Source organism: Cynoglossus semilaevis, chromosome 8, assembly GCF_000523025.1.
Source record: "Cynoglossus semilaevis isolate Cse_v1.0 chromosome 8, Cse_v1.0, whole genome shotgun sequence".
In the NCBI taxonomy this organism is placed as follows: domain Eukaryota; kingdom Metazoa; phylum Chordata; class Actinopteri; order Pleuronectiformes; family Cynoglossidae; genus Cynoglossus; species Cynoglossus semilaevis.
Genome location: NC_024314.1, coordinates 26,640,760 through 26,659,929, shown reverse-complemented (window position 1 = coordinate 26,659,929; position 19,170 = coordinate 26,640,760). Strand labels below are relative to the sequence as shown.

At 40.0% G+C, this 19,170-nt stretch overlaps 1 protein-coding gene across 1 annotated transcript in view; it reads left to right on the top strand.

Annotated features, from left to right (window-relative positions):
* Positions 1 to 19,170, top strand: part of tbc1d22a (TBC1 domain family, member 22a) — a 103,778-nt gene that overhangs the window by 32,979 nt on the left and 51,629 nt on the right. The window contains exons 10-11 of the mRNA XM_025057156.1: positions 3,233 to 3,347; positions 16,882 to 16,988. Coding sequence (XP_024912924.1) covers positions 3,233 to 3,347; positions 16,882 to 16,988 — 222 coding nt within the window. The remainder of the gene's footprint in view (positions 1 to 3,232; positions 3,348 to 16,881; positions 16,989 to 19,170) is intronic.

Genomic DNA, 19,170 nt, shown 5'->3' with positions numbered 1-19,170 from the left:
TCTCATAAGGCTGCAGGGACTATCAGAGCGCCATCCCAGTGCAGCTTATCACGGAAATTAACTCGATGCCAGTCATATCGACGGGGTTAAGCTGATCTTATTATTACGCCGCTTCGGGGAGGTCCTGTCATGAGAGGCGGAGAAGTGAAAACACTGATAGGAAAATCCCATAATGAGGTGCAGGCTAATGAGGAGGTCAGTGCTGTGGACTGTTCTGTGCTTGTGTGTACCATGTACTGCAGGTGTGGGTGAGCAACCGCTCACACCTACACACAAACTGGCTACTCTCCAAGTAATAAATATACTCAAATATTAAAGGAAACGGTGGAAGTCTGCTGTGATCTGGACACAAAGGTGTACAAACGTACACACACTCAAAGAGAAACTACACAGTAACCCCAGGCTGCGCTGCCCCCTGTGGCTCCTTCCTCGCACTGGATGCAACAGTGGGCTGTAGCCATTGAAGTTGGGGGAAAGTAGAGATGAGATCAGACAAAGTTGACCCTCCTCTACTGACTTTGTTATAAACAAAAATGTAAAACCACTCTATTTATTCATGTATTTTTTTTCCATACTTTTCCATTTAAGGTGTATTGCCTTTTCCTGGAAACACATATTTTCTCCACCATAAACATACATCTCTGTTTTCTAAATAAAAAGCACCGGCGAGCTTTGAAATAGTCAAACCGCGTGCTCTCCGGATATCTGGTTATGCGGCCGACTGCACAGTCCGCCATTTTTACGGTTATAGTTTTTCTACGAAGGCACCTGAAGAATCACCTCTGCTTCGTTTCATTAACTCGTACGTCGCAGCCAACCGGCTCTCATTCCCTCCCTCTGCTTTCCATTAGATCAATGTGATGGGAAGAAGACAATTGACAAATCTATGCCATTTTCTCTTTCCTGAATATCACTTCAAATATTCATAACAGTAACACGATCTTCTCATTGAATGATAGCGCCTACTACTGGCCTTTTGTCAATATTACAGGCTGAGAAACGATTGTTTGCCGCGTAATTAGACAGCTAACTCAGATTATGAGAATGACCATTCATGGTTCTATTGGTCTCTAAGAAGATACTTTGCACCAAAGATATTGTTTCCAGATCTCTGTAACCCATTTCTTAACTTTACAATAAAAGCCAAAAAAAAACAAAAACACAATCACCCAGTATTAAACCCCCAGATCTGCAAAGCAATAACGAAGCTCAACATTTGTCATTTGCACATTCGGCATCTCTGTTGAAATATGGTACTAATTTTTGCAGAACACCAGCACTGAGGAAAATTACCTACCACTTTTTTTTTTTTTTTACTGCAGTTTTGTTACTTCTGCATATATAGAGAAGTAATGAAATGGTATTATTTGTCTTGAACCACCAAATACATTCTATTTCTTTGTACAATTTAACATGCAATAGTTTTCTTTTTTGATGCGTCTCTACCTTCAGAACACACAGAAGTACTAGTATGTAAGGTAGTGTGTACAAGTGCGGCTGTGTACTCTGTGTTCTTCCCGGTTCTTGAAGTTGCATGAAAAGAAAACACCAACACTCCCTGCTGGCACCAGCATCCTTCATTGTTGATGGATGGAGCTTTGATAGGACGAGGGAAGGTGTGAGCCATGGAGGCAGGTGGAGGTGGTTCAAGGGGGGAAAAAAGTGTGCAGTGAAAAGCCAGTGAGAGTGGCATCCACCCGGTGTAGCCACCTCGAACCGTCTCCACCAATAAAAATGACACCATTTGCATGCACGGCACCCGAAAAAGCAACAGTACCAGGCTCGCGTCTGTGTTCCCGGTGTAAAAATGAGCTATGGGGTTATTTAGGAAATGACACAAACATAACACATACCCTCCCCCCCCGCACCCCTACCCCAAAACTGTGATCCACGGGTGTGGCGCGGCAAGGTGAGAGACAATGAGTGTCTGCAATTTTTGCAGGGAAAAGATATGCACACCGGAAAAAAAACAAGCTGAATATCAAGCATTCTCTAATTCACCGGCGCTGTCAGCATAAAACAGCCGCCCATAACCAAGATGGAGGTGTTTGCCTTGCAAAAAATATTAAATGGTAGTGAGGCAGGAAAGGAGAATGTGTGAGAACACAGACTCAAAAGAGTGAGCGAGGGAGGGAGCGAGGGAGGGAGGGTAGGCAGCATCGAGGTCCAGTATCAGTTTCAGATTCCGTGACCACAATCGTACCTTTAGATTCCGAGTTATACCGTGAAATATTTGTTAAAATGAATACATCTGTTTAATATCAACGTGTCACAATGTTTTCAAACATTAAGCCTGAGCTCATGCTCTATTCTGTGACTCTTATCACCTTTGATTTAGTCTATTTTATATTATAATTAGATGTCAAAGTGTATTTAAAAAAAAAATAGAAATATATGCCTTGTAATTATATCGGCATTTTTAGCTCAACACACAGTCGGTCAAATAAGAATGTTCCAGATTCTTTGCTTTCTTCCTCTCTTGCTCGGCATGCTCGAGATGTTTCCCATGCTACTTCTTACACACTGCACCAGTAATCTGTCAAATCCACATCTGACTGATGAAATCCTGTAATTCTGAAAGTTTGAAGCTTGAAGTTGTGATTCTAATTGTTATTAATTGTAAGGTTTAACAGTTACTGATGGAAATGTATTGCATTCCCTAATATTATTACACAGTACATTGGATTACTTTCATTTTTTTATTTTGTTTTTTTAAATAAAAACATTAGGAACTTCCCTCTAAAGAATATTGCAATACATTTCTGTGTGTTTAGTTTCCTAACCTTCTTTGAGCTGTGACACCACCAAACAAAAATGTCATACATGTTACAGTTTTCTTAGTCCATGTGGGACTCCTCTTTAGTTGAACACATTGCAGAAATAGTTGCAGGAATTGAAGAAAGACACAAAGGTTGTCTTTCCGCTTTTTATAGACTTCTGCTACCACCTTGTGGATTGATACTTAATTGTTCCACCTGTCACACAGATAAATTAAGATTTATTTATTGTTTAGAATTATTTGTTATAATAAATCTTATATATCGTTCAGGTCAAATATTTCATATGAGATCATTTTCCAGGCTACACCCTAAGATCTCTCATGGCACACTAATGTGCCACAGCCCAGTGGTTGGGAATCACTGATGTAGAGATTAGATTTTTACTATAATAATTGTCGTTCTGTCATTAAAAGAAGACTCATATAGGTTTGTTTGTTTGTTTTTTTTTATAGATATTTGAGCGCATCCTCTTCATTTGGGCCATCCGTCACCCGGCCAGTGGCTACGTGCAGGGAATCAATGACCTGGTTACGCCGTTCTTCGTGGTCTACGTCTTCGAGTACATCGGTGAGTGCAGTATTTTTTTCCGTCTTACTTTAAAACACAGCTCCTTTTTTTTTTAATGTGCTGTCAAATTTAAGGGTATTGTGGGCCTTTGATGCCTGTCTGCTAAAAAGTTCTGCCGTTCGCTGAGTGATGTTTTCGTGCTTGGTGAGACGTGGGATTTTTCTTTATTGGTTCACGAGTACAAGTTCACATAAAATCAACCTCTGGCCTGTTTTTCTGCCTCATTTGCAACTCTCTGACAGTGGAATTATTTCCCTTGGACTGTGTGTGCTCTCCTTTCATTTTGATCTCTACTTCTTGTATGCATATTTGAGTAAATCTGCACGTATGTTTACAGTATACACATGCGGTCTGTGTGTGCGAAGGGAAGCGTGACATGTGTAGACATGTGTGATCTCATTTTCACACCGCACACTCCTCTCCCGAGCCCTCCCTGCGGCGCGGGCTCATGTTGTGCCACATTTATGCAGATGAATTGCATGTCGCACCCTCGCAATTCATGCATGTGACAGCACGAAGACGAGTCAAAGCAGCTGGAGGAGACTGTCTGTCCTTCAAGGATGATTTTGATTGTCAGAGCTGTTAAGACGAGCTACTTTAACATATTTTCCACCTCGGTAATGCTTTTTGACTTTCACCTCGGTTCCATCGGGGGGGAGGTTGACGGAAGAGACAGTGGTGACATGCAGTCCTGGGAATGGGACGCATCATAAAAGTCTGTCAGTCATTGTTTATACTATAAAGAGGTCCCCAATGGAAACAAGTAGCTGTGGTTTTGACACCAATTTTAAACCCAGTCCTGCCATCCTTTGGCTTTGTTCAGCAGTTGAAGTAAAAATGTGAAATATTGACGAACACCATAAGCTCACAGCTTTACATCCTTCTTTTCGTTTACTTCTTTCTCAAATCCAACCTCATTCTGCATGGGTTTTTTCTTCTTAGTTTTTCTTCCCCTCGATCTCTGTGGGCGAACGTGGCTAATGTCTGATCATCAAAGCATCGCAGGCTGCTTTGTTCCTTTTCACATCTCTATGTGCTGATGAGCCTCGAACAACACGCAGGCCTGCGACGTTGGTGATAGGCTGATGCGCCATGTTGTCGTTTCTGTTGTTGTCGTCGTTGTTGTTGTTATAGTTCTTTGTTTTCTGGTGCAGAGAGAAATTTGGCCCTTTCATGAGCTGGGCTTAATTTTTGCGGTGCGGCGGAAAGTCTGCGATACACCACGTCACTCTGCTACTTTTCCTGTCTACTTGTGTCTGAATTTTTACAATATGACTTTCTGTTGTACCTACAACTGAGAGGCACTTTCAAATCTCTCTACTATTTGTGAGTTCAGGAGAACTAGAAATGTATTTTATTGTATTCTATTATTCAGTGCCAGGGTGATTTTTGATTTATCACCAAAAAGATAGAGAAAGAGACTGAAATATTCGTACATACTGTACTGTATTATCACTTGGAGTAAAGTACATCAAGGTCAGCTGAATACGCCACTGTAAAATAAGAGCACAGTGTGTGTTAAATTATTATATCATAATTTAACTAATATGTTATGTATTGTTTTTATAAAAAGGACAACTCTTACATTCTCCCGTTAAATTGTTTTTCCGATAAACTGTATATTTGTTTATAACGTGACGGCCTGTTAGAACGCAAGCGATGGAACGTGATTAAGACTCTGACCTGCATCTGCATCTGTATGATCTCTCCTCTTAACGAGTCTTGTCCGTTGATAATTTTTATTCGCCATTTTATCAGTTGCTTTAATGACCACTTTAAAAGTTACATAACGTCCTCAGGGTGGCACTGTAGTTCAGGTCTTCAACACTCCATGAAGATGACAAGTGGAGCGATCGTTCGATCTGTTAATCACTCCATTTTTCGGCCACATTTCTTTCCCCCACAAATAGACAGTTCCCATCTATTTTACAAATCAAAAAATGTATTATTGATGGGAGTCTTTTGATTCCTGGGGTGGGAAGATACCTCTGAATGTTGTATATTCAATTTAATTGTCAACAACCTGGCGAGCTCCCTTCACCTAATTGCTTTAGCTAGTGATAGCCGTGGGTTAACTGTGAGGGATTACTTTGTTTCTGTTCTCTTCCTATCCTACATGGCGGGGACCTTTGTAATTAACCACCAATAAATGAAATCCAGTTGAGGTCAGGAGGAGCCATGTCTTACCACAGATCACGGTTTCCTCATTTGTAAACTAGAAGTAGCCTTTGATTAGGAAGTAGATCCATATTGTAATCACGAGCCAATGTCTTGGCGTGAACCCACTCTGAGCCACAATGAAATCAACAAAGCCATTAAGAGATGGAGAGAAAAAAATGTGGTTCAGCTGGAAAATGTTAGGTTTGAAGAGGTGAGCATTTCCCACGAATAAACTGAAATAAACAAAAATTAACATACAATGGGCTGAGAATCTTGATTGACAAATTGATAAACGAAAGAATGATCAAAAAGGTATTGATTGTAAAAATTGATATTTTTAGGAATGGCTCGGTCCAATACTCTGATCGAAATTGGTCAAAATTTCAGGTTTGAACAACAAAAAAAATCTGAAATCCAAGCCCAAATTCTCATTTTTGACCTTTCAACTTTTCATCTTTGACTCAACTTTCAAATTTGCATAACATGCCGTGAACTGTTGTCTCCGCAACAACAGCCCGTGGCATGCTGGAGGAGCATCGGCAGATACTCCGAGTTGCAGTATCGGTATCAGACAACAAAAAGTCGTGTCGAGTCATCCCTGTGTTATTATTTAGATCTGATTTCCTGTTATCTGTGGGAGACTTCTTGGAACAACTTTTTGTTTTTGTTGAAGCCTTTTTCGACGGCTGTCTGAGAACCTAACACCGTTTGTCATCTCGATGTTTGGGAGTTGACTCTCTCGGAGACAACAACGATTGTGGTTCCCTCTTAGTTGTGATGCACTTCCTTTAATTTTGTAGACACGTCTTGTCCTTGGCCTCGTTGTAGAAAAGTGATGTGCTTGTTTAACAGAGGAGTTTTCTCCAGGAGTTCAGGATGAGGACGCACCAGAAATGTTGTAGGTTAAGAACATTTGTAAAATATGAATGATTTTCGACCCAGCAGAACCCAGTGCTTGTTTTTGAGTGGCCTTGTACTACACTTGAAGACAGGGATTTAAGGAGTAAAGATTTGGATATTTACACAATCTGACTCACAACCGCAAAGTGAGGTAGAAATAAGGTGTGTTTAACCAACCGGTGCTCTCAGCTGAGCCATGGATTTTTTTTTTGTGAGGTTGTTGGTGGAGAGTGGGAGAATTAAAGGCCAAACAAGACTCTATATTTGATGTACTGTGATGAATAACAGTACAGGGTGAGATTATGACTGTGTAATCAGTTGGTTTTAGGCCAACCTTTTTAGGTCAATGAGGTATTTGATTTACATCAACCCAGAGGTCACCAACTGTATTTGTCAGAAGGTCAGAATTTTAGAGTAGACACCTTGGGGAGGCCAGAAACTCAAATAAAATCAAATAAAAATCACATTTTTGTCACACATTATTATTTGATGTTTATGTTGGAATCCAGTCCTGGACCGTAATGAATGGTTCAGTGGGCCTGATTCGGCCCACAGGCCACCAGTTGATAATCAGTGCCGTAACTTGTACTTGTTCTCCATCAGAAAGCTTTATATCCACGTGTTGCAGTGAACCCTTGGGAATTGCTTTAAGCCTCTTAGGTGGAACCAACTCCCACTGATGTACAGGAATATGTACTGTATTTGCATTTATTTTTTGTGCCAAAAAAACACTTCTTGACACCGCATCACTGAAGGTCCTAAATCATCTACAAAGAAAGTGTTTTAGAATCACCTCTCAGGACTGTAAATTCAACATTCTTTTATCTTTTGACTCTATGGACTCTTTAGTTTGGACAGAAGAATCAGATGTCCTGGTTAAACATGGTAAGATTGTTCTCAGTAATGTGAAAACTGAACAAGAGAACGTCTGTGGCAGCTCTGGATAATGTACCACATGTTGACAGCCTTTATAACTTTATAACTGCAGTTCTCCTGACACAGCACTGCTGGAAGTCTCTTTTTATAAAAGCCGGTGCGCAGCATGGACCACTTCGTTACATATGTAGACGTACAGCCCCGCTGTAGACGGAGGGAGGGGGTGGAGCAGCACTGCAGATGGCTGGTGAACAAGCTAGGTGAAGCACTCTGGGACCAAGCTGGGAAGATGGAAGTAGACTGTCAGAGGGCTGTGATGAAATGTCTGCAGGAGCAGCACCACACACACACACACACACACACACACAGACACACACAAATACAGGGCACTGACTGTTAGGCTAACACACACACACAGACACACACACACAGACCAAAGAAACTGTACTAAAGCTAGCACTGCTGATGTAACCCTGTCTTACATGAGACCATGTCATTTACAAAGTCACAGTTTAAACTCACAAACATCACACAGGACTTTTAGCATTATTGAAAGGTTAAAGGTCAAACCTTTCAAATCAACCCCTGCTCCCCTTCCAGTAAACACAGACTCTTCAAGTAGACCAACACAGCACTAAAGCAATCTTTCCTTTCCTTTCCTTTCCTTTCCTTTCCTTTCCTTTCCTTTCCTTTCCTTTCCTTTCCTTTCCTTCTTTTAATTTCCGTTCCTTTCATTTCCTTCTTTTAATTTCCTTTCATTCCCTCAGCTTTCCTTTACTCTTTTTTTCCTGTTTCCTTGCATCTTTTCCTTTCCTTCTCTACCTTTCCTCCTCCCTTCTTTAACACTCCTTTCGCCTCACTCCTTTCCTCCTTTTCTTTTTCTTTTCCTTTCCTGTCCTTTCCTTTGCTTTAGTTCCCTCAGCTTTCCTTTTCTCGTTTTCTTCCTGTTTCCTTCTCTACCTTTCCTCCTCCCTTCTTTAACACTCCTTTCACATCATATCACTTATTTTTCTCTCCTTTCCTCTTTCATTTTCTTTTACCTCCATTCCTTTTCTCTCTCTGTCAGTTTTTCCTTTCCCTTTCCTTCCTTTCTTACTCTATTCAGTCCCATCTTTTCTGTTTCCTTCCCTCCTCTCTGCCCCCCTCCCCATTCTCTACTCTTGTCTTCTCTTTCCTTGACTAATTCCAGCTCCTTTCTCCCCACGGTCTGGACACTGTTGGTCGTTCCTTCTAATCTCAGTCTCATTCTGATTAACGGTTGTTATTAGCTCTAATGAGCTGCTTGGTGGTTGCCCAAGCACAGCAGTGAGAACACCTCCTTTCTACTTTATTCTTCATCTACTTTATTCTTTACAGGCCCTAATTCCCCCTGATTTGATCAGACTGTAAAATTATTGATTTGATGGAGACATTATTTACGAGAACCGCTCGAGATTTCTTTGGCACTGCTGCTTTTTGTCTTACTTTTGCCTCGAGCTCCGTCTCCAGTCCTTTATTTTGTTTCCCAGTGAATCACCATCCTTCTTGGTTTAAGTAATAGAATTGGGACTTGTAGAAATTGAATCAACCCAAATTGTATTTTGTTTTGGTACAATCCGCTTGAATTAAATGTGAAGTCTTTCAGTTCTCAATTTTCTTTCCTCCATAATTTGCTTTGTGTTTAATTTAACTTCAAATGTTGGTTTTGTTTGAGTAGAACTTTCTTCATGTCGCTGTGTCCGTCATGTTTTAGAGGACATCTTTGCACAGTTCTGGTTGGAGAATTTTAATTATGGAATTGACCAATACCAATGCTTGTATCAGTAGCACTACGATACTTCTTTCATACTTACATAAGCAAACATGCGCCATAGCACGAAGTAGTTTAAGTGACACTTTGTTTACCAGAAATCTGGAGACAGTGTTTGTTTGTTCTTAATTGAAATGAGCCGACACCCAAAAAGCTCCGCTCACTTTCTGTTCAGCTAGCAGTGTTACCTATCCAAAAGGTTTGATTTTTCTTTTTTTTTATTATTTTATTAATCAATGTTATCGATTTTTTTAAATTAAAACTGGCTGTTCTTCAGGGTCTCACTTTGATGACCTCACTATGCCCATCCTAGGGAAGTTTTGGTGTTGGTACTCAGTATCGGCCAGTTTCATCTATGTTATATACGTTTTTACTGACAATCAAATGATTTCATACAAAAGACAGTGTAAAAATAATGACACTATTCTGGTCGGAGATGGTAAATATTTCCCCATCAGAGCAGGAAGACGTAGCACATTAATTCTTTTTAAGTCCACATGTCGCTCAGATCACTGTCGGTGCCTGACGACAGGCCGTACAAACCAATAAAAAAAAAACCCAATCGCTGTGCTTCCATCTGCATCTTACCTCATCTTCGTCTGCCGTATTATCAGAGATTTTCTCATTGCTCCTGATAAAAAGCAATGGGCCACCAGAATGATTCAGAGAAATAGTTCTGTCACAGGATGATTTATCTTCTGTGAATAACGGCGCTGGTTATTGAATATTTTTAGATTAGGTTAATTACTTAACTATAAAAAGCCATAAATTGAAACTCTCCACACCGAGAAGCCTCAGATCTATCTTAAAGTCTCTATTTCTCGTTCTCTGTCTCTGTCAGCCGTGTGATTGGAGGGAGAAAAAAAGAAGAAAAAAAAAAGAAAATCTGTTTTATCATTCTGTCACCGGCGAGCCACGTTCCGCTTGACCTGATGCAATTGGAGGCAATTGAAACAGTCATCTTACCATATTGCTGCGCTGGGTGGTGTGCACTGTTTTGGGTTGCATCACGCACAACGCGGATGCAGATATGGTCCGGCAGGCGTGCTAATTTACAGAGAGCACAGACACATACAGTACATCTCAGTTTTTTACTTTTTTTAACTTTGTATGGAAGACGTACACAACACATTTTCCCAAATCACTTGGTGCACTTGGTGCACAGCAGGTTTGCTGCTTTGCCCCGCACGTTGACTTCCTGTGTGTTTACCGGCATCTGCCGCCTGCTGCCTTTATATTGCCTGGCTTTTACTGTTCCGCTATGTCCCTCGCCCTCCCCGCCCCCCCAAAGTAAACATGCTGTGTTTTCAATTGCCTAGATTATGTGAACATCTTTTATGAATTGAGAGCAGGAATATGGTTAAATACTTGACTTTACATATTGATTACCAACGTGTCTCTATGTAAACTTTACTGATTTGCATGTAGCAGGAGCAGTAAATAAATAGCCTGTAGTCTGGAAATTGCGAACATAAATGTTCTTAAGCCTCTGGGTTTGGATCGATGCCATTGTTTTACAGCCCACAGACATATACAGCACATAAAGGGATTAACAGAATTACACTGGTTTTATTGCCGGATCCTGTAAGTGGCCCATTTAACATGTAAATGTCTACGTTTATGCAGTACTTTTCCAGCCTGCGAACCACTTAAAAGATTTCATAAAATATGACTAATTCACTCATTTGCATGTACACGGAGTGTGGACATGAGCAGGGATTTTACTGAAGGAAGTAGCTGTTGGTTTGGCAGCTCTGGTTGGACGAGGACGGCCCTGAAACAGCCTGAGTGTCCCTTAAAATGAGGAAGTAACTGTAGAGTGTCTCACTCTAACATGTATAAAGACGTCCTATTGGCTAATGTGATGGTTTTAATGGTTAACAAACATTTTAAAATGGAACAGAATCTAAGTTATACTTTTGTATTTTATTTGTCGCAGCAGAAATCTTTGCATATTCTCTCTGGAGAATACCATTACAGCCTTATTACTGTCTGAGCTGCATCTCGTCTCCATGGTTACATGACCCTACAGTATGTCACCCACAGCATTTGTTGTAAATCACACTTTTTTACACATTCTTCTTCTCATAAACCAAGCACAATTATTATTTTTTTCTCTTAATGGCGGTTACGTATAAATTGGAAAAATTGCAATCCACGTTCGGATATCTATGAAAACTCTACGACCAGATTCAACCAAGTTCACGCCACGGACAGCAAAGTTTTACTTTTATAAATATTTAATTATGACATTTCTATATTGATATATAACAATTCACGACAGAACTGTAACACATAATAAAAATCACTATTGATTATTTGATATATACATATATACATACATATACTCTATGTGTATATATATGTAAATATGTATATATACATATATACGTATATATGTACATGTATATATATATACATGTATATTATACACACATATATGTATATATGCATATATGTGTATATATGTGCATATATACATATATGTATATATATATACATATTTACATATATACACATACATATATGTATGTATTTATGTATATATCAAATAATCAAGTGATTTTTTTACAGTTCTGTCTACATATGTATATATGTATGTATGTGTATATGTATATATGTATATATTGTATATACAGTATTTGTATATATATGTGTATATGTATATATGTGTATATGTATATATATATATATACATATATATACATCAATTTTACATACATACTATATTTGCACAAATACGCACGTCTATGTATATACGTATATATGTACACACACACACACACACTGGCAGGTTGTCTCACCTCTTAATTATGCAGCAGTATGAATGCCACATCCCCGGAAATAGTTCAGCTCTTATTAACACGGGTGTTATCACACTAATTGTGTCGCTGAGGGAAAATGGTGCTGCGGTGTGAGTGTGAAGTTTAGCCTGGAGGGTCGGGGGGGGGGGGGGGGGGGGGGGTGGGGGATTTTGGGGCAGCAATAACCGTACATGTTCCATTATCAGCTCACACGCTCACAGCCTCGGGTCATTCTGTCTCAGTGTCATTCCACAGGTAAAAAAAAAAAAAAAAATTGAACCGCCACGTCAACTGTAGGTCATTAGATTCATTAGATTTAGCCGTGCCTGCTGCTGTAAATGATAAGTAATGACTGCAGCGCTCCATGTCATTTCATAAACCATTGGATGGTAAAATCCTGTTAAAGTCAACCCCTCTCTCTCTCTCTCTTTCTCTCTCTCTTTCTTTCTTTTTCTCTCTCCTTCTCTCTCTCTCCCTTTTTCTCTCTTTTTCTCTCTCCTTCTCTCTCTCTCCTTCTCTCTCTCTCTCTCTTTTTCTCTCTTTTTCTCTCTCCTTCTCTCTCTCTCCTTCTCTCTCTCTCCCTTTTTCTCTCTTTTTCTCTCTCCTTCTCCCTCTCTCTCCCCCCGTGGCAGTCGACGGCTCAGGATCACTTGTGATTAATCTGAACCAACAGAAGGTTGTCAACGAGGAGTTTTTCTTTTTTTTTTATTGCCAATTGCAAAAGAGCAACACACACTCTTGCACTCATCACACGCACTTTATGATTACATCAAGCTGAAGTCGCTCGTTTATCATCTTACATCACATTACCTTGTGGCCCGTAGTTGTAAAAAGCAGATGGCATCACTGGAGCAAGTGAGTGAGTGAGTGTGTGTGTGTGTATGTGAGTGTGTGTGTGTTTGGTGAATAGTCAAAACACATGCACTTGTGTGAGTGTGTACTTAGTCTCCGGAGGTGTAACCTGCCTCAGCGTACCCAGCCGTGCCAAGTGCTCACAGCTGGCAGTGGCCAAACCGTTGGTCTCTCTGGACAGGTTGTCCCCCCTCCTCCCCCCACTGTGCCAGGACAAACAGGAAATAAGCCCTGGGGCCTGGAGGAAATCTGGCTCCAGAGCCTGCAGCGTGGAGAGACGGTGCAGTGGTAGCAAAAAAGAACTACAGCAGAAAGAAAGAAGGAAGAATGAATGGAAAACATTGATGTTCCACAGAGATTTATTGAAAAAAAAAACACAAAAGAAGGAAAGAAACAAAACAGTAAGAAAACAGTCACTCAGTAGTTGACCTCGCTCCAGTGATGTCAGGTGATGGTTAGGTTTGATTGTTGTCACATTGTCTTAATATTTGGAGGTTTCACGTCTGACACAGTTGATTATTTCTGTAGTATTTATTTTTTAATTGTGTGTTGCCTGGTGTTTGGCCCAGGCTTTAAGTTATACTAATGAATCAAATACTTCCTGTTAATAAGACCGTTAAGACACTTTTTAAAATTTTAAATCTTTTCATAGTTACATATCAGCATATATTTTGTACATTTTTGTGGCTCCCAGTGGCCACTTGCAGAACTACAACCTATTTTTTTCCACAGATATGCAGAGTGACAGTAATATATTTGCTCTGTTTATGAAATAAAGGCTGAGGTGGCCCTGTTGAGCTTTTGGCTGTAGTTCTGCAAGTGGCCACTGGGAGCACTGTGTATACTATTAATATTAATGGTGAAAATTGGTGAAGAATATCTGTCAATTTAAAAAAAAGAAACACTAGGATTATGGTACCGATCAATTCAGTTCCTTATAATTTTACTTTTGAATATTATAAGTTTTTAAATAAATATATATAATAGTGTGATTAAAAAAACATGTTTTGTTGTTATCTGTGTGAAAGTTTAGTTTTTTCTTCTTCATACATGACACTTCTGTCATGACTCCCATCCCGCTCATTAAATGTGGAACTTGCCCGAGTGGGATTAGAGGCGTTTTGATTGAGAGTAGACATTGAAGTCGGCGCGTGTCCTGTGAGACTTGGAAGTATAAAAAACAACTTCCTCTACCATGACATGTTTGTGTTTGACCTCTCGGAGTATTAGTCGGCTGAAGAATATTTCGAGGCAACATCCTACACTGAGCCAAAGCCACGGAGACTCCAGCTCTCTAATGTGAGGCTCAGTGAAGCTTGAACTTCCAGAAATTCCCCAGGTTCTTATTTGTAAAGGATTTCTACACGGATCATGTCTCAGACACATATTGTCGGCCGGTCCTTGTGTGCAGAGCAGAGCTTCGAAAGTAATTACCAAGAGGGTATCTTGGAGGAATTTCTACTGGGGCATGGATCCTATCAAAGTAATTAACAACTCCTTCTTGGGAGGGTGCATCGAGTCAAGACACAAACTGTGTTGTATTTTACAGGTGAATGTATTTTCCTTTTTTAGGTTTTTATAATATTTACACTTGTTTTTGAGAGTCAATTTAAAAAAAGTATTTCCATCCATTATTTTTTCAAGTCAAATCAGTTTTAATTAGAGAATAAATATACACCGTGAAATTAAATTTTCAAAATTATTCACTGTTTTAGGTTCTCGCAGCGAACAAAACAGTAAGAAAACAGTCACTCAGTAGTTGACCTCGCTCCAGTGATGTCAGGTGATGGTTAGGTTTGATTGTTGTCACATTGTCTTAATATTTGGAGGTTTCACGTCTGACACAGTTGATTATTTCTGTAGTATTTATTTTTTAATTGTGTGTTGCCTGGTGTTTGGCCCAGGCTTTAAGTTATACTAATGAATCAAATACTTCCTGTTAATAAGACCGTTAAGACACTTTTTAAAATTTTAAATCTTTTCATAGTTACATATCAGCATATATTTTGTACATTTTTGTGGCTCCCAGTGGCCACTTGCAGAACTACAACCTATTTTTTTCCACAGATATGCAGAGTGACAGTAATATATTTGCTCTGTTTATGAAATAAAGGCTGAGGTGGCCCTGTTGAGCTTTTGGCTGTAGTTCTGCAAGTGGCCACTGGGAGCACTGTGTATACTATTAATATTAATGGTGAAAATTGGTGAAGAATATCTGTCAATTTAAAAAAAAGAAACACTAGGATTATGGTACCGATCAATTCAGTTCCTTATAATTTTACTTTTGAATATTATAAGTTTTTAAATAAATATATATAATAGTGTGATTAAAAAAACATGTTTTGTTGTTATCTGTGTGAAAGTTTAGTTTTTTCTTCTTCATACATGACACTTCTGTCATGACTCCCATCCCGCTCATTAAATGTGGAACTTGCCCGAGTGGGATTAGAGGCGTTTTGATTGAGAGTAGACATTGAAGTCGGCGCGTGTCCTGTGAGACTTGGAAGTATAAAAAACAACTTCCTCTACCATGACATGTTTGTGTTTGACCTCTCGGAGTATTAGTCGGCTGAAGAATATTTCGAGGCAACATCCTACACTGAGCCAAAGCCACGGAGACTCCAGCTCTCTAATGTGAGGCTCAGTGAAGCTTGAACTTCCAGAAATTCCCCAGGTTCTTATTTGTAAAGGATTTCTACACGGATCATGTCTCAGACACATATTGTCGGCCGGTCCTTGTGTGCAGAGCAGAGCTTCGAAAGTAATTACCAAGAGGGTATCTTGGAGGAATTTCTACTGGGGCATGGATCCTATCAAAGTAATTAACAACTCCTTCTTGGGAGGGTGCATCGAGTCAAGACACAAACTGTGTTGTATTTTACAGGTGAATGTATTTTCCTTTTTTAGGTTTTTATAATATTTACACTTGTTTTTGAGAGTCAATTTAAAAAAAGTATTTCCATCCATTATTTTTTCAAGTCAAATCAGTTTTAATTAGAGAATAAATATACACCGTGAAATTAAATTTTCAAAATTATTCACTGTTTTAGGTTCTCGCAGCGACATGTTTTGCATTGAGGTCATAATGAAAAAAATACAAAATTCTTAAAAAAAAGAAAAGAGAAATGTATTTTCATCAATGTGCATCAAATTGTCTTTTTTGGCAGAAAAGCTATTTTTTTGTGCAAAGTTTTTTTCAGCATATAATGTAAACTTGAAGGCCATCACTTGAAAAAAGCCAAAAACAGAAGCGGCCTCTGCAGCTCTGCGTGCCGTCCATCGATCGTTGAAGCCCCACATCTTGATTTACCGTCGAAACAATTACAATTAACACTCGTACTTAGCAGACGAAGATTCTCTCTCCATGACTTGACCATCAGAATGATTAATACCCCTGGTCCTGGTGCAGCGGCCAGCGGTTATTGCAGAGTGAACAGTCGCCGTGTAATCCAGTCACTTCCACTACGCCTCTCCCCCCGAACGTCCTTGGGTGTCGCGATGAGCAATGCCCGACTCCGGCGTGACCACTGGACTCGTGGAAGCAGCTGTCCTTTCTAATCTGCTCCAGAGTCAAGGTCTGAGTTTGGAACAAGGCTGCGGCCTGACAAAGACTAATTTGAGCCTGGAATCCTCTGGGTCTTTGAGAACGTGGAGGCAGTGGCACACTCATCACCCTGTTAATCAGCAATGACACCACAGCAATTGCATGTGGGCCTGTTTACAATTAATCCTTTCAACTTCACATTTAATGTCCACAGCCAGCGTGTCCCGCCGAGAGTAGTCTGCATTCATCGATTGTCATTATCTGCTGCATCACTATAGAGAAACTATCAAATTAAATACTGGCTTCAAATTGGTCAGATGGCGGCTCCTTTTGTCTCCACTCTGTTCCAACAGCTGCTCCAACCGCGCATTTAAGTCGAGCTGATTGTGGTTGACTTCTTCTCTGGCAGTTTGGGCAGAGAATAAATATTGCCAGTTTCCATTCCATTACTTCTGGTCTCGACACTTTAAAACAGTTTGCTCTTTTCTGTTCTTCATCATCATTATTATCATCATCACCTCAATACTCATAATCTCTGTTCTTCCCTCTCTCTGCTGTAGAAGAAGAGGCAATACTCATAATCTCTGTTTTTCCCTCTCTCTGCTGTAGAAGAAGAGGTGGAAAACTTTGACGTGTCCAGTCTTCAGGAGGAAGCTTTGAGGAACATCGAGGCCGACAGCTTCTGGTGCATGAGCAAACTTCTAGATGGCATCCAGGTAAGCCCACTTGTGTGTGTGTGTTTGTGTACGTGTGTGTGTGTGCGTGTACTCACCTGTAGAAAAGACATTGGATGGCCACTAGTACACACAGACACTAAATACTACCTTGAAATTTCTGCTGTTTTTTTTTTTGTACTTCTTTCTAGAAGTAAACAATGTTTTCATTCAGTGCTGATAACAGCAACAACACTGTTAGCTTCTGTATCAGTGGTCTGTGAGCTGGGGGGGGCACTACATCATCATCATCATCATCATCATCATCATCATCATCATCATCATCATCATCATCATCATCATCATCATCATCATCAGAGGGTCACATCAGCAGTATAACATGTATTTCTCTTTTAGTTTCCTTTTTTCAAATACTGAATATTGCAGTACAAAAACTGGTTCTACACACTTTCTCTCTTCATTACAGTACTTTTCCAGCCTGCGAACCACTTAAAAGATTTCATAAAATATGACTAATTCACTCATTTGCATGTACACGGAGTGTGGACATGAGCAGGGATTTTACTGAAGGAAGTAGCTGTTGGTTTGGCAGCTCTGGTTGGACGAGGACGGCCCTGAAACAGCCTGAGTGTCCCTTAAAATGAGGAAGTAACTGTAGAGTGTCTCACTCTAACATGTATAAAGACGTCCTATTGGCTAATGTGATGGTTTTAATGGTTAACAAACATTTTAAAATAGAACAGAATCTAAGTTACACTTTTGTATTTTATTTGTCGCAGCAGAAATCTTTGCATATTCTCTCTGGAGAATACCATTACAGCCTTATTACTGTCTGAGCTGCATCTCGTCTCCATGGTTACATGACCCTACAGTATGTCACCCACAGCATTTGTTGTAAATCACACTTTTTTACACATTCTTCTTCTCATAAACCAAGCACAATTATTATTTTTTTCTCTTAATGGCGGTTACGTAACACATCACATGACATATTTATTTATCTCTTTTTATGACATCCTTTTTTTTTAAGATGTTCTTTTGTCCAACTTTTCTTTAACCTGTAAAGTTTTTCTCACCCTTATTTCTGTTGTGGGAAGGCACTGTGCAAACACTATGCAATATACCAAGAACATTGTTCCTACAAGTATATGTTGGAGTGAAGAACAGCAAAACAAACCTCCAACCCCAAAATATTATATAACTCAGTGGCTGGAAGCTGAGAACGGCTCCACCCTGCAGTGAAACGCTCGAGTCATTTCACTTTTTTTAACCCATTAAACCTGAGCTTTACCTGTAACTGAAGGCCCCCGACTCATTTGCTGTTTCCTCTTCAAACAAACCTTCAGCTGTTGCACGGCTGCAAATGCCAGACGTGGATGGTGACTGTCTGGTGATCAGCTCATTTTTCTTTCTACCTGCGTTTTCACCTGAGGATCTGAGAGTCTCAGGCAGAGCAAATCAATTACAGACCAAAGAAAAGTCTCTGCGGGAGAAAGTACTTTGTAAATATTTACTATCCTGTCAACAGCCCTGTCCTTTGGCATTGAGTTTCCTCACCATAATCCCACACATGTCAGTTAAACCGTGTGTTACGGTGTTTGTGTTTTTATGTGGATCCATTCATTCTGACTCACTAGCAGCACACAGTGGTTAATCAGTTTTCTTGTTCTTTTCGTGAGGCCGGCTGGACCGTCAGAACTGTGTACGCAATAAATACGAATTGTGCCTTTAATGGCTAGTACACACAGTGTAACCCAGATGAAAGACGACCACTGTAGGACAACGTGGAGATGTTCTCGCTCTGAAACAATGAGGCAGATTCAACAATGGCCGTTTCAAAGATAAAACTCGAGATAAACTTCTAGCAGAAATTTAGAATGACCGTCTCATGGCGTGACAGCTGTTACGACCTTTGTCGACTGATCACCCAATATAAATGCAGCAGGAAATGACGCAATGGACACATGACACCGTCGCTAATCCCAAACAAACGTACGGTTTTGGTTTCTCCTGAACCAAAAATAGTTACACTGAAGGCAACTAGACGGAGTGCCGATATTTTCCGGACTATAAGCCGCTACTTTTTTCCCACGCTTTGAACCATGCGGCTCAAAGGAGACACACGGGAAGTCAGTGCCAAGAAGAACACACTAGTTTTTATTTAGCATATGCAACACAACACGCATGACAGCGAATTATTTTCACCCCCCCCCCCCCCCCCACC